The following is a 24,493-nucleotide window of genomic DNA, read 5'->3' as shown; positions in this document are numbered from 1 at the left end:
TGGTATCCGATACAGTAATTGGAAACAAATTTGAATCTGTAAAGTATGAATATTATTTGAAGGGAGGAGAGAGAGAGAATAAACGCATTATCAGATTGTCCTATCCTAAACGAATCCTCTAAAAAATGAATAGAACAATTAAACATATCATACAAATGGCCAATGAAAATAAGAATTTAAATAAAGGCTAGAATGTATCATGATCTATCAATCTACACCACATGCTGTGGCAAACATATGTCCTGCAGAACTACAACATAAACGTAACATAAATTACTACACCAAATGTAAGACCTACAGATGGTTATCAAAATGGAATTAAAAAATACTCTTTCTTGATCGCAATCGCGCCCACTACTGGGGGAATGTATAAAAATAGTTTAATTCACTTTCATCAACTTTATAAGCCATCCAACCAATAACTGTCAAAACAAGAGTTGCAACCTCCGCCAGGAGGAAAAGGGAATTGGAATCCTAGTCTGGATTGTCTTTGTCACAATTTGATGGAGTCATTTGTAGCTATTTACTGGGCATTTCTTTTACATAACTATCTAATTAAAATATTTAGGTAAGTTTAAAAAGAGCACCAACTTCCTATGTTTATGTATTGAATATTTACATTTGTGTAAAAATATATGTGTTAAAATAACACTTATAAATACAGTATGTACAATTGCCATGAAACGCTTTAAACAAACTACATTATTTCTTTTCAGAAACTGCTTCAGACGTTTAAATAACAGAAATCCTGGAATAACTATAAATAAATGGTAGCCCAAATACTCCCTACTGTTTGATGGCCTCAGTATTTAGGTCATTTCTTCCCTTTCCATCTACTACTTCTTTTACTCAGAACCTCAAATTGTCTTCTTTATACAAAAATCTATTTCTTTTAGTATCAAAACAAATCAACTAAGGCCTAAGAAAAAAATGTGTACATGCACATCTTATCGATATTTATAATCTTTATAAGTTACTTTCCCTGCTGTTAGACTGGAAGATAAATAACTGATGACAATTCCATATGGCTATTCAGCAAACCTCGTTATGTACATTGTTCCTGTGGCTTGTCAAATCAGAATGACCATTCTTGCAATTTGATGTTTTATTGTCTTGATTATTCCAAGCAAAATGAATTTCCATTTTAAGTAGACCAATACAATTTCTTGAATCCAGAATTCCTGAGTTTACCACTGCTAGTTGACACAAACGTCATATAATTATACAAACTACTGACTTGTTACCTTTAGTTTGCCCTGAACTTGTACTAGTGTGACCTAAACTAACATCTTCCAGTTGTCTCTCCAGAATATCAATTTGTTTTCTAAGATCTGCTTCTTTCTTCTCATAATCTTCCTCAATTTTCTAATAAAAAAACAATTGTGTTACAGCATACTAGAGAAAAAATATATTTTGTTTTCCTTTATGCACATCATACAATGGACATACCAGGGAATAATTTCGCCAGTGTAGCATAGCAAAAAGCTATACAAAACAACCTTTTTGCTACACATTTCTACAATTGTGTAGCAAAAAATACAATACAAAACTATGTTTCTTGACTAAAAAATCAATTTTGCTAAACAAAATTTTCAAATGAAATTTTTCCCTGCATACTACTGTACACAGTAGGTACTGTACATAAATCTAATGCCACTGTACATGGTATTATAAAAGATTATGAAAGATTTAAGCCACCAACATTCATTCTTGACTTTTGTGTTTAAATCCAAATGGATTCACCATCCCTGTCCCCTTGTGGTATGAAATGTTATTAACATGTATCATGTATTATAGTAGGATGTCACTTCATAACCACTAACAACTACTGTAATTATCAAATCATTATTCAATGTACTATAGTACAATTCTGCAGTGTTTCTATTTCATTTTCTCCATGGTGTATTGTATTTCAAAACAGGTGTAGACATATAAACAAACTTAACTTTTGCATAGGGAATAATATAAACCATGAATGGCAAGTTAACAGAAAACCAGCAGCACATAAAAGTTAAAAGAAAAAAATGAAAAAAAATCTGACTACTAGTATAAAGTATGTGGACTTCATGTGATCCTCAACAAATGTGATCTTTAATTGCGGTCAATAAAACAACTTTATTATCTGTGAACAATAAACAAAGATAGAATGGAAAAATGTCCTACCATGTGAAACATTTCTTGAAGATCTTTTCCTTTAAGAGGTCCCTGTAGGCTGCCATCACGTCTGATAAACACATCTCCACTTGGACTTGAGTACAACATCGTAGTTGTACCAGCACTTACAGTGATTTTGATTACTTTTAAATTGCCTAAAAGCAAAAAACAATGTGGTTACACTATCTAGTAATGTGTACATACAGTAATGTCAACAAAGTTTTAGTAATTTGTTCAGCCTCAAGGATTATTACTGTACTATTAGGATTATTTATTTGTGCAATAAGGGCTTCCACGTTGAAGATAACAGTACATGTCATTGCAGAGGTCTCAACTTGAAAAAGTGAAACATCTAGAGAATTTATGAAACATATTTATTAAATATAGCCAAACAATGCTCTAGGGTGTTTTAAAAATTGGAAAACAAAAATTATTACAAGCATCTGCTTTTATAGAAACAACAGATGCGGGAACAGATGTCAAGTGCATTCCAGACAAAGATTGAAAATTTAGTTTGGGAAACGTATTTTATATTTTAGTTAGATTAGATTTAAAATAGATCTGGAATCAGACTTTTGCCATGAGAATATTATTTTGTAGAAATTGATACTTGATTGTGACAAATAGCATTCATAGTTTTATATCAAATGTAATTGTAACGGTAGGCTTACATTTTAAAGCAAATTTCAATTGTTTAAATATACTTTTAATGACTTTTTATTGCTACCTTTTATGTGTCTGTGATGTTTGATTGTTATTGTGTGTCATTTTTTACAATGTTATATAACTTTTATTGCCGAGAACCACAAATTTCTGTATATTTATTTTATTTATACAGACAATAACATTTTCTTGGATCTTGAACTCGGGCATTTAGTAGAAGATAAATAATATATATATATTATCAGAATGTTTTTTTCATACTGTAGACCATTTTTTGGGAACCTGTCACAATTATCGGGAGACTTGGGAAGTCTGGACACTCACATGTTCTATCATCTCTAACGGGAATAAATGAAATTGAGTAAACATTTGGTGGTACAGCAGGTTCCATTGCATTGATGATTTCATCAATGGCAATTCTAACAAGATCCTCTTCTTTGTGTTCTAAAGAGACTCCCTGTACAAAGCCTGCAGTGAAAAAGACAATTTCAACAAAATTAGCAAGAAAAAAATAAATTGTAACATGGATGTGGTAAAAATGGACTCTTCAATTGCTGTTAAAATGCAAAAATATTGATGTAATATGCAAGAGGATACATTCAGTAACCTTATGCTGATGTGCTGATAGAAAAAATGGTAATGCATGGTTGACTGTTGTGCAATTGTTGGTATTTTTAACTGTGCTGATAGCCACCTCAACCAGCCAGGTTATCAAGTTTTTGTAGAATTGTATAATACTGTTAGTAAGTACTGTTGTACAAACAAACCTTTATCATCTACACCAACAAGAAGTGTTCCTCCACTACTGTTTAAAAACCCACTAATGTACTTTCCAACATGTGTCTTGAGAACTTTCTTAAGGTAGTCACCACCACCACGTTTGAATTCCATCATACGATTTTCGTTTCCAAGTTGTTGACCTTTAATAAGGTAGTCCACTTTATCAAGCTGGTCTGAAACAAAATCTAACCTGTTGATTTTATTGCTGAAAGTTTTGCTATGTATTCTTTGGTCATCACCAGATGGATTTGAACTGTGGTGATCTTTTGTTATTTTAACACCATTTACAGCAGCAACATTCTGTACAGATAATGTACTCGCTTGACTATCCGCTGTTTTCTTTCTTTTCCGACGCATTCGTTTTCTGTAATTTACCACCTTAAATTCATCATGATTCTGACTATATTTATCTTGTTCATTACTCAAAATGGAGTCATTTGCGAATTTGGTTTTTTCATGGCCTGCATGAAAATAGTCGATTCTTAATCGTCGTCCTTTCTTGATCAATCTGGAAGGAACCATGGTCTGATCCAGACTTTCCACCACCAATTTCTGATAGATTTCGTTTCGTACGAAAATTGTTGCAGTGAAACAATTGCTATGATATGAAAGGGAAACATTGACATTGTCCTTCTTTATGTTGATGCCTAACACCTCATTAAACACATACACAATCATCGAGCAAACTTCACTTTTAGTACATTCATCATTTAGGTTTCCCATAAACACTGCACATGGTCCAGCCATCAATACAGAAAAAATGTTTCTATAGGAAGATAGAGAATACAAATTGTCTCAAAATGAATGATTGATAACACTCCATAATATCAGTATATTTAATTTAAAATTGCACTTAAAAACATCATTATGTATGAAGGACAGAAGATAAATAATTTTATCTATACATACAGACAAATCACAGATAAAGATTTTAACAAAAAACACACATAAGTCATAAGTGATGACTGTGGCATCTTCTGTGAACCTGCTTTGTGTAAAAAAAGTTGGAACACTTTTATACAATTTCTAGGCTGTTTAATAACCATCTTTATATACTATAATGGATGCTTGTTAACTATTATTGATGTTTCGGCCAATATTACAACAAAAGGCAAACCAAATGAAAAAATCTACCAAATTTAATCCTGTCAACTCTTTTTATATTTAGAGTTTTAGTTAGTACAGTAGTACTCTAGGCTCTAGCTAAATCAATACTAGGCTAGCCTACTAGGCCTATATGCACTTCTACTATACTAATCTAGCTTTATCTAGTGTAGTTAGGCCGCCTCCTACCAGGCAGGGGAGTAGAAGGCCTAGCCTAGCTAGCTAGTTTTAGTTAGATAGTAGGCATAGGCCCTATTAGCCTAAAATAAATGTAAACAAATATTAAAAATTTCGACTCGACTTACTTTAAACGTTACGGGTACTAATATAGTTATACAGTATATACATGTTACTTTTCTAATGGTACAAAAAAGATCAGTATAAACTGCATTTCGTAATGTGTTTTTTGTACTGCCGCCGGTTGGTTGGTGTGGTTTTCGCAGGTTTTGTTTACAAATATAGCGCCATCACCGGTGATACTGTATAACGTATTTAAAAACAAGTGTATTTTCAAATAATATCGTTTGTAATATACGTAAACGCATTTTATATTATAAAATTGGTATAATGCTACACACATTTATAATTTATCTATTCAACATATTTATTTATTTTTCATTTCACAAACAAATATTTAATTAAATTATTTCAGAATTTATCTCGCAAAGGTTAAAGGTAATATAATGACGTCATCATATTGATGGAAAAAAATTACGAATTCTGTCTGTGTGGTGTTTTGTTGTCGCGGCGGCGGAGTGTGTGAGAGAGAGGAGTGTCCACTATGGTTTTTGTAAATAGTATCAAAGTATCGATTTATTTCAATTAATTTGAAGAGTAAGGAGTTAGCAGCTAGGATCCAATAAGATGAATTAACAAAATATTGTACAGCTAACAAGGTTTAAAGGTATGTTTTATGCTGACGGTGTTCGCAATGTAGGATAAGTCAGTGTACAAAACACAGAGCAGCCCGCCGCCTAGCTGCTAGGCAAGAGATTTATTGATCCTGTTTTTTTAAACCGGTGTGCACAGGGGATCGATGTTTGGATCGGCGGTAGGAGTGGCTCTCTCTGAGGGCTATCATACGCCGAGACTTATACTTTAGGTCGTGGGCTAGTAGTAGGGCTAGGCCTAGTCATCATCATAATTCATATGCCTGGACAAGATGTATGAATTACACTGATGATATCGTGGTTTACTCTTCTTTCTAAACTTTCTTGTTTGAATTGCAAATTAATTGGTTTTTTTTATACTACTGCTAGAGTGGTGGTGGTAGCTGGGTGGGTGTGGTACATAGCCTCAGAAATTATAAATGGAAATTACGAGGCTACGTACAGTAAGAAGAATAAATCTTTTGTGAATAAACCAGTTCAGTGGCGCATCAGGACCAGTGCCTTAAAAAAAAGTGCGTAACCCAGAATAATTGCATTCTTCTGGGCGGAATTTTTATGTGCTCAGCTCAGAAATCGATTGAAACAACCTATAAATAACCCCTGGCCCCCAGCCTAAAAGGTTGCTCGCAAAGTATTTCATTTTTATACACCCCACTACGACTACTAAAAATGAATCTGCGCCGTTGGTTTGGGGGGTTAGGCTAGTTGTCAATGAACTAAAAAAATTGTTGGTGCTACCAATTGAAAAAGTTAATTTGCAGCCCTGCTATGGCCCTAGCCTAGGGGTTGCTGGATTGATTCTCTGCATTAAAAATGTTTATTTTTTAATGTTTTTCTTTTAAAATAGTAGTACTGTAGTAGTTGAGAGTGAATTATTTAGATGGTTAGATTTAGTTATTTTAGAAATAGATTGACTATTTTTAACATTTATATTAGGAACGACTTTTTAACTTTACTACCAATAGTGCAGTTGACTTTGTTGCTCTAATGGGAAAGTGGGGTACAGTAGAGTAGTATCTTTTAACGTGTACATGTACAGCACATGTAGACTGTGCATGTGAATGCTGATGTTGCAACAGAAGATAAACACCACCCAATATTGAACTATTGATAAATGGATTTAGAGCAAAGGTCATGGTCTTTTATTGTTTGTTATGATTCACTGAGAAACTTCCAAAAATGCCCAATTCTAAAATCCCTCTCCAAAAGGCTGCTGCGATTTTCCATGAAAAAGTTATCATAATTACTGTACATTAAAAATGGGATACAGTAATTGCTGTAAAAAAGTACCATTTTTGTAATAAAAAGAGTAATTATCTACAGGAAATAACGTAATAAATTAATGAAATAGTTCAAATGAAGATTACTTATGTCAGGCTTATGTGTTAAGTTTTTTTAACAATTTTGAAGTAAATTTAATTTGTTTAAATATTATTTTTATATCCCTAATCTGTAAAAGACTGGAATTTCCCTTTGGCCTTTTCCCAGGATACAATATTGCAATGCCAGGGATGTAAGTTAAAAAGGTACCCAGCAGAGGTTTTATGGATGCCTTGGTGTTGGTTGAAATGATGCTGGTAAGCCTTGTTATAGCTTTAGGCTAAATATAAAACTTTGAATGAAAGTTGGCCCATCCAAAACAGTACAGTATTTTGTTTGTAACTTTTTGCATTTTTAGTGACAATGTTTTTGTTTTTTATGTAATGCTACTGACACTTTGCCTTTAAATTCATACCCTCACCTTTATTACATTGCAATATGCTGTCACTACCAACCATACAATATTTTTTTATGGATATTAAATATCATATAGATATTTATAAATGTCATACATTAGTCGACTCCCGCTTTATCATTCAGTGACAAACATCTTATGCTGTAAAAAGAACAGTTAATACATTAGTAAGTACTACTGTATGTGAAATAAAAACAAGTTAAAAATATTATTTAAATTTCAACAAAATGAATGGTTGTAAAATATTTTCAATAAAATACTCTTTTTTTGTGTGGGATTTTGAGGAATTCCTTGACTCCCACATAAGGAACAAGGAAGTTGGTCACTTTCCTTATTAAAACTGCTGTCTTGTGATCCCTAAATATGTAGAAGGCCATTTTCTAGAAATTGAGTTGATCCCTGAAGGGATTTCCAGCTTTGTATTAATTTATTTTGTCTGTTTTATTTTGTTTATTATATTCCAATTCAGCTACTGTACTGTTAATAACCTTGTGGTTTGGTGACTCCTGTTTGTGGTATTCCAACTGACTTTCTATTTTCACTTGATTGTCAATGTCATCCATTAAGTTTATCTTTTAACTTTTCAAACTTAGTACTTACCCTATTGTTCTTGTTTCATGCCCTGAAGCCTGACTATTAATTATCTCAACTGTGTGTGTTTACAATATAATACTAATCTACTGTACACTGTTAAACATAAAGGTGTTCAATATTAAGTTCTATGTATGCCATTGTTGCAACAGAGATCAAGGAAACGTTTGTACTGCACTGTATTACATCTCAGACACAGGCAAGCATGCATTAAACCATTGGCAGGGTTCACAATACTATTAGTATTACCTACAGAACATCAAGAGCTAATTTTAGGAAATAAAACATTAATGATTGACAAATTGATGACCCACATGAAAAGCGAGCTGGGTTTTTCTCATATTAGGCATGGTGGCCTTTCATTTTCATCATTAACTGTACACAATTAATTGGCCAAAACAGCCAGACTTGGAGATTCTTTAATGTTTCTGTCAATTCGTATTTAATACTAGCCATTCAAAACTTAAATTTATCAAATGTTGATACAGGTATTAATGCTGTCATTTTGAAATTCATTATAAAAGTTAATAAACATTGCCATCTGTCTACTGGCCTAAATAAACCAGAATTGAAATTTAAGAATGATTGTAGATTTTAGTAAAAAAAAACTAAGTGGAAACATTATTTGGAATGAAAGTACAGTGCTCTTGTGTTTTGAAATATTTCTTTTATTTCCAGGATGTAAGTTCACAATGTCAATCTCTATTTCAACAGTATTCAAATTCTATGGAGTTTCTTTACTCTTTAGTAAAAATGAACTGTGTAAAACTCTACCCACTCATAGGATACTAAAGAGATTATAAGTTACACACTTCTGTAAAGTCTAAAGTAAAGGGTGGAATGAATTGGGGAGTGTGCTGTGTGGGTTAATTGGACTACCGTACTGTAAGTGGTTTACTTATTCGTTTTGTTATTGTTTTTTTTTTCTTTTGCATTTATTTGTCAAGTTTTTGTACAGTACTGTAAATAGTTTGTACTGAAACAGCCTTGTTAAAAACACTACTAGTACTACAGTATGTGATCAAGTTCTCCGTTTTCAAATAAAGTTATTATTGTGTCCAATATTTATAGTATTTTTAATTTCAGATTTGTTTGAAGCTTCTACTGTATTCTATGGGTCTACATTATTAATGGAAATGCAAGAGAATTGGTTTGTCTTCTGATTGCACACAGATAGATCCAACAAGAATGCAATCGCCAATATCACTACCGTTCCGGTTTTTCCGACCACAGAGTGAGGGCGATGGTCAGGATAGTATGCCGCCCCTTGTAAATGGCATCAGTGAGGAGAGCACTAATATTATTTCTAATGGTCGAGGAGAAAATGGTGTAATTGAAGCCAGTAATGTTATCTCGGACTTAAAATTAGCTGTCCGACAAAATGGTCCGATGCAAAACGGACACCACAATGGGTACAATGGAATTGTGGATACACACATAGCGGAGGAAACAGACATTTCACAGAAACTTGAAGAAATGAAATTACAATTGAATGGACATTTAAATGGTAATCATGAAATGGACGAAGATGACCCATCTAGGACTGCATCCTTGCGAAAGTCCAAAAATAAAAAGGACAGAAAATCACGGAAATCATTAGACCTTCCACCACCTAAGGAGTCTTTGCTCCTGCGGTTATTTGAATCAAAACTCTTAGATATGTCTATAACAATAACTCATTTATATAAATCAAAGGAACCTGGTGTACAGAGCTATATAGGTGAGTGAATTATTATTTTTTGGCCTTTAGAAAAAAAAAACAGTAGTGGCTTGTTTATGCTGTGAAAAAATACTGTAATGGATAAATAATTATTCTGTTAATAAATTATCCTCAAGTTCTTGGCAGCATAAACAGGACAAAATTAAACTGAATTTGATTGAGTGTTGGAACTACAGAACTATTTGAACAGTACATTTGCAGCAGTTGAGAACTGGTTTTAAAAATCATAATAAGGATAAGTTTTGGTGTAAATCTACCAAAACTGTTTTTAAAGAATTTGTTCGCGTTTTAATAGCCTATTGTACTTCCTACCATAAAATTGCTTTCTGAAGTTTATTTACTTACAGTACACACCTAATAATCGGTTAGTTTTTTCACAGCAGAACCAAGTCGAAAATTAGTAATAAGTCTTGTTTATTAATGGAACTAGAAATTCCCTCTGTGGTGACTAAGCAGTGTCAACAACTTACAGTACAGTAGGTTGAATCCTACAGTCTGTAGATTCCATTGTTGTTATTTTAATTGTCTACCTGCTTGCGTCACCCATTACAGGTGAGAATAGGGTCTATTGTATTGATTTTTATCAACACTCACTGTGTGGGAATACAATATTCTATCAAGTACAAACCATGATTCTGTTTTCATAGCAGTTATCTATTTACCTATAGCCATCAAATGATAACTGTACTGTATGTAAAACTGTAAAAACCCTGATTACTAAAACTACAAATACAACAAATAATGGGCATTATTTACTGTAATGGTTCTTTACTGTACTTACTGTATTGTGGGTTGCAATGTATTAATCAAATAAGGGTAGGTGTGGTTTGTGACCATTCCTAACTTGGAACTAAAAAATAAACTAGGATTGTTGATGAATGAGTCCATTCCACCATGGACGAATTTAGGAAATATACTGTATTATTTCCTCCATGATTCCACCAAGGGTCACACATTTTATTTAAAAATTAAATCTGTGCATAATAAATTCATAATGTGGATTTCAACTTTTCACAGTATTGAACCAGGACTTTTCAAAACTGAAGTAAAATGAATAGTGTTCAAATAAGACAATTTATAATCAGTTAACAAACTAATGTACAGTATTGCTGTTTTTTTTATCAGATACTATAGTACCAGTTACAGATAATAAATGATTTACTCTTTAAATTTAAAAGAGACTACGGGCCTGTTCGTAGGGGTTGAAAATACCAGCTTATTCCCGATTTCCGTTCGCGTGATCCAATTAACTTTTGCCTCAGGCTACAAAAAATTTGAGGTAAAATGTTCACCAAATTTGCAGGTTATTTCAGCGATAATCCAATTATACTCGGCCTTCGAGGATAATAAATCTCCGATATAGGCAATGTGTCAAATTTTGACAAACGTTCGCTGCCTAGGCCCGTCATTTCTCCTACGAAGCTCTTCCATACATGCTTCGAGAGCGATCGTCAGCTGGTGCTGTCCTTGTTGGTGTAGACCGCTTAGTAGGCCTAGCTGGTCGGGGAGCCGCTGGTCGGTGGTGTTTCCGTCGTGTAACATTGGGCTCAAATTCTTCGTCAATGAGTAAAATAATGGTCGTCAGGAGAAGGCATATTTCGGCAGGATTATCGGCGTTAAGAGGCATAAGGTTTGTCGCAAGGATAAGCAGTGTAAAAGGTAGCAAGTAATTGTTATTGTAAAGAAAGATCGCGAGTAAAAAATATACAACACGAAACTAGCGTGCGAAAATGGGGTCGTAGGTTGTAAAGACAACTGACCTTAAAACGTAATTTCCGGTTTGTGATTCGTCGATTAAGCATTTAAGCGGTTAAATATTTCAAGTACGAACAACGCTCAATTTATAACCCGAGGCATGGGTGAAATTAAGCGCTTATTTTAACCACCGTACGAACACGACCTGAGAGGGAAGCAATAAAAATACCAAAGACATTAGGGTTGTCCTTGATTTTTCAAATTCGTGTTTTGAATGATGACATCTTCAAAGTCCAATTTTCATTAACAACACAAGGTTAATTTGTTAACCTTGTGTTGTTTTTACCTGGATAGATACCTTGTTTGTTTCCAATCACACTACAGTAATTAGAAACCACTGGACAAGACAACTGCAATTCTGACATAATTTACTGAGTGTATCAGGGAACATTTTCGCCAGTGTAGCGTAGCAGAAAGCTATACAAAACAACCTTATTGCTACACATTTTGAAAATTGTGTAGCAAAAAATACAATACAAAACTATGTTTCTGGACTTAAAAATCAGTTTGATTAGCAATATTGCTAAACAAAATTTTTAAATGAAAATTTTCCCTGTGTAGTACAGTGGTACTAGTATAGTACAACCTGTGCCAACAAGTACAGTACAATATGCAGAGTATTGTGGTGATTACATCATTCGATATTATTGTTGTTACACAATTACCAATTTTTATATAAACAAAATGAGATTGACATATTTGTTCATACAGTACAGGAAAGGTTTGTGTCAATGCTTTACAGAATGACAGTACACCACAGCATACAGTAGAACCTACAGTATGTTAACAGTTGCATGTTGCAATCAGGAAGTTAAAAAGAACAGTTTGTTTTTTAATACAGTACTTACCGTACCTTGCATGTTTTCAATTGAGTTGATGCCTGTAATTTTTATTATATCATCAGTGGCTGGCATTAGTTTAAAACTGTAAAATATAAATTTAATTATTATTATTATTATTATTATTGACAAAAGAACTTAAAGATAAAATTGTACATGAATTTTGAAATTTTATTTCTTATAATTAATATTAAAGGTTTGCATGGTGAATAAGCACTCCTAAAGTTAGATTTGTGGTATGGTTGAGAATGTCATACCGGTAATAACAAAAAATATTTGCAATGAGTGAAAAAAGGCAAAATTTTATTTTAGAATAATGGTTTATTATTGAGTATGGCATATTAGACTAGTGGTATTATACTGCACAATCTAACATGGCAATTACATATTTGTATGATGTGACAAAATTCACATTACCGCTGATGAAACTGAAATGTCAGTTTAAATTAAAACGTAATCGTGTCACCAGTCCATTAGCATGCTTACGTGTCAATTTTGATTTTACTAGTTGAAGTCAAGTGAAATAATTTTCAAAGCTAAATCTGCAAATATTAATAAATTCAAGAGATGTTATCTGAGCTGATTTCTAAAACGATTTAAGGAGATTGTGGTTTACAGTAACTGTATTCTTTTTAACATAACTACACCCTTTTAATGAATGCATTAATATTATCTTAATAATAAATATAGTAGGCACCTTCAAAACAAGATTGTTGTCATTTTAGAGGGTATGATTGCTAACCTCATGACAGACATTAACAGAGCCTATAGAATTAAAAATTAAAATTTACTAAAAAAAAAATGAAATCATGTCCTGGTATTATGATTACTCAAGCATGAGGTTGATGTCACTGTGACCATTCATGCATGACGCCCACTTGTAAACATGTTGATCAGTATCCCAACCTCTTTGACATTTCACTAATTAGCACCCTACTCAAAACACAGTGTGCTTGCTTCACATGCAGCACTTAAATTGAAAATGTATCTCTAGCTCTCCAAAGAGAATTTAAATAGTTGGCATAGAATATATCCTGCAGTTTAAGCATAGGGATTATTTTTAAGACGAGGTTATAGAAGGTGAACTTGTTTACCACACAGATTCACACAGATCATTTTCCACACAAATTATTAAGGCCAAGTTCTTAATTTTGCTACCAATCCCACTGTTCCTTTGTTGGTTTGAGGCGCATACAGTAGCTACTGTACCATTCCCAGGGTCCTGGTGGATTGCAAGTTGATTAGGACAGCTGTTTCACCTTGTGCCATCATAAAAAAAATGCAGATTGTAGAGGCCATGAATTTACAAACACTCTTTTTTGGTGAGCTGTCAAGTGATTTTTACAGTGGTCACTCAAGCCCATATCCAGTGAGGTTCATAGAATTCTAATGATTCATTGTAAACACCAGGCATTAATTAAACAAGTTTTATCACTACCGGTACTGATGATACATGTTGTTTTCAATTTCTTTCTAAAGAGTGTGAACAACATTACTGTACTGTAGTCTACAGTACTTGATCCCAGGGTCCTGTTTTGTAACTAAGGGGTACATGCCTGACTGTCCCAGGGCCCCATTAAATCTGTTTAAAAGTCACCTCCAAAAACATTTCCACTGAGTTCCCATAGAATAAGACTGTGTTTATGTGCAATTTTGTCATGTGAAAGGATTGCCTATTTGCCAATCCCTGGCAATATGCCAAAAGAATTGAATCTAGTTTACCACCATCAACTTTAGTTCCTTCTTAAAATTAATCACATGCACATTGTTAGCAAGCTTGGATAGTCTATTGAACTTGTAAAACAGTACCTTAGACTGCTGCAAAAGGAACCACTTAATAATAGCAAACATAGAGGGTTGCTTTTGGTATCAAAATGTTATAAAACCATATGAGTAATATCATCCATTTTGCCCAAATTAAACAAACTAACTATTTTAATAAATATTTATCATTGTAACTAAATTGTTTTACCAGCAGTACTTCCTGAATTAATAATAATTATTTCTTTTATTTTAGGTAATAAACTGTTTTCACTGCAAGAATCCGATTTTGATTTTTACTTATCACAAGTGTTGAATATGTACTGTTACATGACTGAGTTAGCAGAGTCCATGCACCCGTACATAGTTTCAAGGTATAGTAGTATGCTATGAGAAGTCTAGCATTAATATTACTAATTAATATTTATAACCAAGCAATTGCAATTAGTTGCCGATTCTAAAATAAATATATACAGTATTAACATTGTAGTTTTACAGTACCCTGATTTTTGCCAGACAATAATTTGTTTATTATAAAAAAGAATCGAGAGTGTGAATGAAAATGAGAGTTTCTTCCAAAAAGAGAATGCAAATAGTTAGAATAACCAATATAATGCAGCGATTAATGTTTAAAACTTAGTATAAAACTGAAATTTTCAGTGAAAAGGGAAGCCTGATAATGATCAAATAAAGATCAAACATCGAATCATGGCTTCCCTCTCATTATTTGGAGTTTTATTATGCAATTAGAATAGCTTTGCATATACCTGTACCATTAATGTTTAACATTTACCTGTATGATACAGCAAAGTAAAATATCATTATCAATTATGAGAAAAATCATTATCAATTATGAGAAAAAAGCATGTAAAGTACATGTAATTTAATAAGATGAAAAAAACTGCAGTATTCAACAGGTGTAGAAAAGCTCTTCTCATTTTAACTAAAGTCATTATTACTTGGTTAAATAAATGTTACATCAAAAGCTAAAAAAAAAAAAAAAAAACATTTTATAAATAAATAAAATCTACTGTGCTGTACAGTATGCATGTTTAAAGTGTTGATGATATTGCTATCCAATTATTGATGAATCAAAATCTATTATTAAATTGTATGGCATCAGTCTACAGAAACAGTAAATAATGTTTTATTATTCTTTATGGCTTGCATGCACAACACATTATCATATGATAAATATAAATTATTTCTTGTCAATGGTTATGGATTTCTGTTTCAATTTATGACCTTTTATACATTGAATTTATTGCTTGTTGATTTAAATATATATATATATATATGCGCCAACAAATTGTTCATATTTTAAATTAAATAAAATATTGAAAATTAGGTCAATTAATGATTAACATAGTACATTATAAATTTGTATTATATTTCATTTTCCAGATGTAAAGCCAGTATCGACTTTTCCTTAGAAACGGCATGGTTGCTAGGGGCGTACCTTGATCGAAACCTTGTCTCTAAAAAACATTCACGGGCAACCAAGTTACGGAGGTTAATCTTATCTGAAGAGCTTCGTTCAAAACATAGTAAGAGTAATGGATTCCTGAAGTTTGGTTTCAACCAACTGGTTAACTCGCCCGTCAAGAAACCAATGACCCATAGCAGGTCAAGGTCAGATGCATCTTTCATAGGTAATGGGTCATTCATTTACATTTTAGTGATATAAGTAACAATTAACATTGCTCATGATTTAAAATAAAAAATAATGTTAATCCTGATTATTTATATTTTGACCCTAGACAAGGCATGCAACTTTGCCAAGCTTTCTGGTCCTGTAGGTGAATCGGATTTGACCCTTGGTGACCTGAGTTCCGGCAGGGCTTTCTGTAATGGATGTACATGCTTTGATAGCTCAACCAGCATGCTAAATGAGATTACAGGAAGACAAACTTTGGAGGAATGCCTATGCAAGGTAGGATTAAACCCTGGACATAGCAGGTTGGATACCCTACCCTCAGAACAACATTTTGCTTTTAAAATTATCATTATTCTGCAGGAAATTCTAGTTGTGGTTCAATGAATAATCTTTTATTGCAATAAACTATAATTTTAGTTTATTAGTTTACTAGGTCACTAGTGAGACATTATGACTTTATCTCACCATGGGAAATTTTTAAAATATAAATAGTCATGGAAAACGTTTTTTTCTCTCACTAACATACACATTTACTTTTTGCGATATACTGTAACATATGTATAATTTATCAGTGATAACAAAAAGTAGAACTCCTAGATAGTGTTAGTGGTGGTCAGAAGCTTGCTAGTCCGACATTTTGAATGTTTTTCTGGGTCAACCACTAACCACCAGAATTGACAGAACCCCAATGGCTTCAACAAGTGTTTAATACTGTACACTCTATTCTTGCAAAGCATTTTAACCCCAGCTGCTAACAAATACTTCTATTTGAGTAAGTATTTTGCACATTTAGAGTTAAGTATATTATCAGTGATAGTAAATCTATTTTTTTTTTCCAAAGGCACCAAGACTTGCCCCTATGTTGGAGTTTGTAAACGCCTTGATGAATATTGGGAAACGATTACAAGGCTTGCCAACTCGAGATATGAGAAGTAAGGAGATTTAAATTTTATGAATATGTGTATTGTAATTGTACCACTCACAACTAATGATGTATTTATTTACCTGCACACACCATATCCACATTAAAACACAATCAAATCTAATTTTGGATTTTAACCTATTACTTTTAAACCTTTAAAGCAGACGACTAATTAATTGAAATCTTTTCTTGTAGTGTCACGTCTGTTTGCAGAGCTATCCATGCTAAACATGAATCTGCCAGCCAGGATATGGCTTCCAACAAACATGGATATTCCGAACCATCACATTGTACGGATCCCGCAATCATGTGCTGTGGTGCTCAATTCGAAAGATAAGGTACATACTTTACTACCACTAGGTGGTAATTCTATACAGAAATAGATATTATAAAAATGTTCAGAAATATTTGTTTCGTTTTGGTATTTTGGCAACGATTGCACGTCATAGGTGTAATTAGAGTTGGTAAAGACAACATGGATAGAATTACAAAGCTACTTTTAACTTAAACATTTTTTTTTAGGCTCCTTACCTTATATATGTAGAGGTGCTAGAATGCGAAAACAAACATACATCCCCAACACCAAAGAAAATCTTAGAAAACACTCTTAGATATACTCGGTCCGAAGAGAACCTTCACACGGACTATGAGAACGATCCAACCGTATCACCATGTGCGTTCTCCATTTATCATCTCAATGATGTTGATCATGATTGTTGGTTGCAGGATGAGGATGACATTCTATCTGTAAGTCTACCAGTTTACTTTGTACCTAGGTAACCTGAATACCACAAACTGTATAGTCTATGACCTATATGCCTTCAAGTGGAAGCATCCCAACAAATCATGCTTTGCTGTTGCAAAGTGAATTTCCATTTTTATGGACAAATAAAATTTCTTGAATCTTGAATCTTGAAATACTGAGATTGCTACTAACTAAAGCTAAAAGTTGTTCTTTGTTACTAGAGATTTATTGAAGCATTTATAAGTGTTTAAATGTACTCACTTTAGACATACTGCTGAGATGTTTACCTGTGTGCCTTCCGAATTACATTTTATAATTTAGAAAAGTTTGTAAAATGTTGTTCATTTCAGTTTGTGTCCTCCTGACAATCGTGATATTTTTTTTGTATTGTAAACATTATAAATTGTAATTTTCAGCAATATCCATTTCCAAAGAAGAGTACTCCAAGTGATACAATATCACAGCTGTCACATGACAGTACAACAAGTGGTGACAGTAAAGAGGTGTACATAGCAGCAGCTGATATCAGAAGACGTCTCAGTCAATATATCACAACGCCTACGACGACATTCAAGGTAACAATGATCTTTGTCTTTTGAGGTGTGCAAACTCCTCCCCTAACACACTTAAATTTAATAAACTTTACACCAAAATCTTGTCTCAGAATGTATTCCATCTCTTCAGCACAACACCAATACAATGTGCCTTTTCTTTTCTAGCCCCTTTTAATTTCTGTTTGTAATTCACCAAATCTACTTTCCTTCCAGTCAACTTAATTGATTTCCTGCCTGAAAGATAGCTTCTGTAAAATCCTCTGATCGGAGTTGTTGGTTATCCTCCAATTTCTGTAGAAGTGAACATAACTCTCTGTCCATTTATGCCCTTGGTATTTCCTGATCTAATTTGACAGTGTGAAACAATGAACAACACAACATATCCTTCCACACTAGGATAACAAATTTATTGTGACATTGTTTTAATGTGATTATTATGTGTTTTATTTTAGCGAGACCCAGATGACCCCTCCGCAGCAGCCCTCAAGGAACCATGGGATGAGAAAGTGCGAAGGATCCGTGAAGCATCTCCATATGGACATCTTCCCAACTGGAAACTGCTCTCTGTCATCATCAAATGTGGAGATGATCTTAGACAAGAACTTTTAGCCTACCAACTACTGAAACAACTACAGGTAACACTTTACTCTCTGTACAATTGTACATAGGTGAATTGTATGTGGTATATTATACTACTGCTATAATACTAATGAATTACCGTAAACCTAAGACCATGTTTTTATAATATAGACAATTTGGGACCAAGAACGTGTTCCACTATGGATCAAGCCATACCGCATCTTTGTGACATCTGACAACAGTGGCATGATAGAGCCCGTCTTAAATGCTGTATCACTTCATCAAATCAAGAAGAATAGCAAGGTGTCATTACTGAACTACTTCATGCAAGAATTTGGAGGATTGAACACTGAAGGCTTCCTGAATGCTCAGAGGAACTTTGTGCAAAGCTGCGCTGCATACTGTCTTCTCTGCTATCTCATCCAAGTGAAGGACAGGTAGGCAGTGTTCTAGATTGTCATACTTCCTAAGTACCTTCCAGCATCTCAACAATCTTTGTTCTTCTGAGCTGAAGGCACCTAAAAAATTTTCCAGCTATTTGTCCATCACCTTCTCTTGACACTGGACTATATAATCACCAGAACTTCAACTAGTTAATCTTGGAAGGATTAATTGTTTTCCGCAAGGGAGAAACTCAACAGTTCTTTTCAGAATTAATATATGTGGTGTACCACAAACGATATATCAACATTTGATTTTGCCATGCAAACCTTTCAACAATATATTCCCCAAGCTTGTTTTAACATTTCTAAATTAACTCCTAAAAAATAATGAATCATCCCACAACTCTATTGAGTCTATTGTATTTACATTACGTAATAAACTAACCTACCTTAGCACATGATACATTTGTAGTATATTTAAAAGGTACATTTTCCATTCTTCTATCTAGACACAATGGCAATATTCTTCTGGATAATGAAGGTCATATTCTTCATATTGACTTTGGCTTCATCCTGACTGCATCACCTCGTAACCTAGGATTTGAAAGCTCTCACTTCAAGCTCACACCAGAATTTGTAGAGGTAAACTTGATAAGTTAAATTCTTAAGTCTAAATAGTTTACTATGTATGACAACGGTAATAAGTGTGTTGCCTTCTTTCTGGTTCAATTCTAGATCACACAGTACCAGGCTGTTCTTGACAAAAAAAAATTATTAACATTTAAAAAGAATAGAATAATTTTTCTTAATTACAACAAATATTTTTCAGGTAATGGGTGGTATTGGAAGTGACATGTTTGAATATTACAAGATCCTAATGCTACAAGGGTTAATAGCAGCAAGAAAACACCAAGACAAGATCATACAACTTGTAGAGATTATGCAGATGGGAGTAGGTAAGTTATAGCTGACATTGACAAGAATGTCTGAAGGCCTACAATAGATAATTTTGTCAGTGATATCCCATAAATGTTTAATGATGACCCCTTAAAACATTAAGGACATCCACAACCTCAACTTCTTAACTTTGTAACAGATGGCACCTTTTGAATGTAATGTATGTCTGTAACATTTATTATATAGAGCTTTTAACAATCAACAGATTGTTTGTCCCAAAAGCGCTTAAAAATAAAGATTGGAGAAAAATAAACAAAAAAGATGGTTCTTTAAAAAGCTTCTAAAAACTTTGATATCATTTTGAATTGGATTAGGAAGATTGTTCCACAGTTTAACTGCAAAGGCTTGATCACCATAGGTCTTAAAATTCCTTCCATTGCAAAGGTTAGCTGAATTTCCTGCTATTTTAAACTTTGTAAATACAATTTATTTATTCTTTTTGTAGGTTCACATCTTCCATGTTTCAAGCAAGGATCAAGTACTGTAAAGCAACTGCGTGATCGCTTCCATATGAACTTGACTGAAGAACAATTACAATTGTGGGTTGAGAGCATGGTTGAGTCAAGTATGCATTCATTAACAACAAGGCTTTACGATGGCTTTCAGTATTTTACAAATGGTATATTGTGAAAGAACAAAAGACAAAGAGCATAAGCATCTGTGTGATTGCTTTCATGAGCTTGACCTTTAATACTTAGGTCAGAGGTTATTTCAGTTGGGCCAACAACATTTAATAATATAACTTTGGTATTCTGAATACTAGAACAGTAAAAGTCTGTTGCCTACTAACTGACACAAACATCAACTCTGATTAGCAACAAGAATATACAGCAGTTACAGTACTTCCATACTGTAAAACAGCCATACAATGGTTTATGATGCCTTGATAGCATTTATTCATTAAGCATTCAGTTTAATTGATTCAAAATTCCAATTTAATTTGCTTACTTGGAGTGTGTTCAAAATGAATGAGTAGACCACAAAAACAGTTTTTTCATGAAATTCATGAACCTATCTAGTCTTTCTATAGAGTAACATTCGAGAGCAATATTGTGATAAAATTGAGAGGCAATAGAGAATGAAGGAAAGAAACAAAACAATCTTGTTGTGGAGGAAGCAAACACAAACAAGCATTGTTTAATGGGGTATTGAACAAATACAACACAATTTGGCTTCTAAAGATTGAAAAGCTTTTTCACAAAAGGTGATAATTTATTAATAATTTATCCATTGCTAATTGATATGAATGCATACATTGTTGATAACTTGTATACATAAATATATTATGTTTATACCTAATTATTAAGAGTAAACTGTACATTTGATTAATTCATTTTCTTCTTTTTTTAAAAGAATGGAAATAAGTAGTATTATTATTTCAATGACTTTAGATTATTTGTACTCTTACTTTTATCTGTAAATTTTTGTTTCCACAATATCAATCGCATGAAATATATATTTTTTTATTATGTTTAAACAATGCAATTAACTTTGTTAGAAAAGATTTAGGAAAAACCTGAAAATACAGTATGTTCTGTATAAGTAATAGAGCCTTACACTACAGATTGTGTTTGGGGATCCCATTTAATAAAAAGTCTGTGTTCGGTAAATTTCAAACAAAAGGAACAGTCCTGTCGCAAACTTCTTACTGTATAAAAAAAATTAATGTATAACACATAGAAACCATCCTTTGTATTTAATCTACCAATGAAAACAGTTGTCTGGCCATTATATTTATAAATTGTATTATTAAATTACAAAAGTGGGATTTTTTTTTTGTTGAGCTGGGCTTACTCTTTACTCTAAATGTGTATGTAAATAGTAGTTTCAGTTCCATATTAATTTCTGTTCAACAACTATAATATATTATATATGTCGTTAAGTTTTATTTTTATCTGCTAATACTTTAACCCAAATTGTAACAAAACTTGTCAGGCTTGAAAATTGTAATGATGATGAGCGACTATTTGTTATAATTTATTCTGTTGTTTTTATCAACAGACTGTACTATAATACAATGCATCAATGATAATTGTTGTCGATTTGTAAAGGCAATAAAGCACAACTAATATCTGACAAAGATTCACAAACATGTGCTACATCATTAATCTAGCTCTATGCCAAATTTAAAAATGAATGTAATTAAAGGCTAAACAACTTTTGCACAATGAAATCCAATTAGTACCATGTTCTGATAGCCTCTGTGACAGACTGCGATTTCAGGATTTGGCCAAGTTGTTTACCAAGCATGCACAATAAATGTCCCATTTTCTTGTATTAATATTATTTTTTTGTAATCTAAAAATTCATTCATTGTACTCCAGTTTAAAATCTGTAATATATTTCAATCCTTGTTAATTTTAGTTTAGAACGTTTCCTGATTTGGAATTGGGAAAAAGCTTTACAATGCAATCATACCATATGATGGTATCTGTTTAGTAATTATCTTCAAACAATGCATGCGCAGTTTTGGTGCTCAATTACTGTAAAATATGTATACATTGAAATTAGCTGATACATGTACAGTACAAATGTTTATTACTACTAGTTAATATATATTGGCGTATAAATGCAATTATTACTGTAATATATTAGAATAGGGATGGGAACAATTTTGTAATGATTAGATTAATGTTAGTGTTTATGTGTTGTAGTTTTTTTGCTATCAATTCTACTGCAGTTGCTGTAGTACATATGCATTTCTGTTGCTCATGCAGAATATCCAACTGGGTTGTCATGTTTTTCAGGAAATACCCTATAACCCTAATATTTCCTCTTTAAAAATAACATTTCTACGGAGATCAACACACTGATGTCATGTGCTTTCCCAGATCAAACCCAAATGGCAAATACTGTATATCTAAGATAAAATAGATTTTTACTTGGAACTTCTACACAATATATAGTTATATTTCACTGAAAAATTAACATATTATAAAGATACTCCCATTCAAAATTTACTGCAGTGGAATAACAGTTCTGTCATTTTTGTAAAATGAAAACCTTTGCACTTATGAAAAGTCCATTTACAATGTTTGAGACAAGTTCATTTGTGTCATACATGTTAAAGAAAAACAACTGTATAGGTGTATTTTTTTTAATGTAACCAAATTTCATATCTGCATTTCATTCCAACAGCCAGTCATTACAATCAATACATTGTATTTACTGTCATTCTTATTAAGGGAAAAAAAGAGAAAATATTGTATTGTTGAAACTTGAAATGTGTGTGTAAACTTCAATACAAAAATTGGTGGTAAATTGAAGTGGTATGTATATGTTGTGTGTTTTTAATTGATGCGATCACTCGATCAGTACAGCACCTACGCAGGTGTAAATGAAATGACCAGGTAAATTAACGGTCAATGAAAATAAAGCAGAAAGTATCGTCATCAAATATTTATTTTGTATGAAATCAGTATATTGATATATGATATACAGTATGACAATGATCAATGCTACCACACCAAGGTTGGAGATAATGATGGCAGGTAGTTTAAAAGGTTGTTAGATTTGTGTATTCTTAAAAAACAATGAACAATAAAAGACCAAGTACAGAATAATAGTTGTAGTCTTTTTATTCATTACAGAATACTATAGTACTACTGAATGTATTGTTTAGCCTTAAATTTGCCAGTTATTCTTTTATTATTATGAGTTGCCTAGCCCTTGAATACAGTAATGTACAATTGGGGTGGGTGACTCATCGAGTTTAGACAACAATACATTAAGAATTGTTTTTCAAACTCATTTTAATTTTAATGTGGTTTCTTTCAATTGGAATTTTCTCTCCAGAGATCTGGATATAAAATACACCACTTACTCATAAACATCACTGAATAGAACCAGATTGTTAGCTATGACGTCGTTGTGCATCACTGAACCCAGGCCCATCCAAACTGTACGAAGACAATCTCTCCCACACTTACCTGTGTGTTTTCAATTCCTAGCCTAGCCTTGAGCACACTTAGATCCCACGATTGGATAAGATAGGCTAGCGACGTATGCCTATTTATTATTCCTCACACCATTCATTAAAATAATGAATAATGCCTGCTCCTCATCGGGAAATTAGACAAAATATAGGGCCTATTTGAGATGATGATGCTTCAACTTACAATTTTGTTCCACCTTACATCGCCATCTAGCCTAGTTGATGATTGGTGGTGGGCTGAGTCCCGGGCTGAGTACCCGGCTGAGTAGCTGTCACAAGGTGTGTTAGATGCGTGCCGTAGTTGTTTTTTGATTGGTTAATAGTTTATTACTATGATGACGCGCGGTTTTTGGTTGTCTGATTTTAAACACATGCGGTGACGTCAAAACCATTCTAGCTTGTCGAACATCAGATCTAAAATGCATTTATAAACTAGAATAATCAGGGAGTTGTAGAACTCCCTGGTATAATATAGTGAAGGAAGGAAAACCTACACAAGTGCATTTCCCAGATTCAAAGGTGACTGAACAATTCGAATAACATATTTTTTTCAGTTGCTTGGGCTAGAAAATATTTCCCAAGAAAAAAAAATCAGATATTGAGTAGCCTATTAAGGAGGGCGTAAGAAAAATAGTGCTAAATATTTAAATTACATACAATAACAATTACAATATCTAAAACTTTAGGACTATGAGCATAGACAGTTATAATAGTAGTAGTTAAACCAACTACTTCATACAAAACAAATGAAATTTCATTGAAATTAAATT

The 24,493-nt window shown here is 32.9% G+C and overlaps 2 protein-coding genes across 2 annotated transcripts; one reads left to right on the top strand and one right to left on the bottom strand.

Moving 5' to 3' along the window:
- Positions 1-635: 635 nt before the first annotated feature.
- On the bottom strand, positions 636-5,110 carry LOC140054511 (uncharacterized). Its single transcript, XM_072099530.1, has 5 exons — positions 5,007-5,110; positions 3,585-4,363; positions 3,142-3,285; positions 2,164-2,309; positions 636-1,365 (listed from the first exon to the last, which is right to left on the bottom strand). Exons 2-5 carry the CDS (start codon positions 4,342-4,344, stop codon positions 1,213-1,215), a joined length of 1,203 nt encoding a protein of 400 aa, XP_071955631.1. The 5' UTR covers positions 4,345-4,363; positions 5,007-5,110; the 3' UTR covers positions 636-1,212.
- Positions 5,111-5,459: 349 nt separating this feature from the next.
- Positions 5,460-23,367, top strand: LOC140054384 (phosphatidylinositol 4-kinase beta-like). The gene is made up of 14 exons (XM_072099362.1): positions 5,460-5,605; positions 9,004-9,637; positions 14,249-14,366; positions 15,397-15,644; positions 15,753-15,925; positions 16,491-16,581; positions 16,767-16,909; positions 17,094-17,318; positions 17,733-17,891; positions 18,323-18,505; positions 18,621-18,886; positions 19,342-19,474; positions 19,662-19,788; positions 20,235-23,367. Exons 2-14 carry the CDS (start codon positions 9,106-9,108, stop codon positions 20,417-20,419), a joined length of 2,583 nt encoding a protein of 860 aa, XP_071955463.1. The 5' UTR covers positions 5,460-5,605; positions 9,004-9,105; the 3' UTR covers positions 20,420-23,367.
- The last annotated feature ends 1,126 nt before the right edge of the window (positions 23,368-24,493 follow it).

This window comes from Antedon mediterranea, chromosome 1, assembly GCF_964355755.1.
Source record: "Antedon mediterranea chromosome 1, ecAntMedi1.1, whole genome shotgun sequence".
NCBI lineage: Eukaryota > Metazoa > Echinodermata > Crinoidea > Comatulida > Antedonidae > Antedon > Antedon mediterranea.
Note: the sequence above shows the minus strand (reverse complement) of the source record. Positions and strands in the feature narration are given on the sequence as shown.

Excerpts from the sequence above, each read along its gene's own strand:
- LOC140054384 (XM_072099362.1), top strand. The coding sequence starts at position 9,106 with ATGCAATCGCCAATATCACTACCGTTCCGGTTTTTCCGACCACAGAGT. Across the intron at positions 18,887-19,341 it reads CTCATCCAAGTGAAGGACAG|ACACAATGGCAATATTCTTC; the intron begins GTAGGCAGTGTT and ends TCTTCTATCTAG. Across the intron at positions 19,475-19,661 it reads TCACACCAGAATTTGTAGAG|GTAATGGGTGGTATTGGAAG; the intron begins GTAAACTTGATA and ends AATATTTTTCAG.
- LOC140054511 (XM_072099530.1), bottom strand. The coding sequence starts at position 4,344 with ATGGCTGGACCATGTGCAGTGTTTATGGGAAACCTAAATGATGAATGT. Across the intron at positions 3,286-3,584 it reads TGTTGGTGTAGATGATAAAG|GCTTTGTACAGGGAGTCTCT; the intron begins GTTTGTTTGTAC and ends TTTTCACTGCAG. Across the intron at positions 1,366-2,163 it reads TTCAAGAAATGTTTCACATG|AAAATTGAGGAAGATTATGA; the intron begins GTAGGACATTTT and ends TTTTTTTATTAG.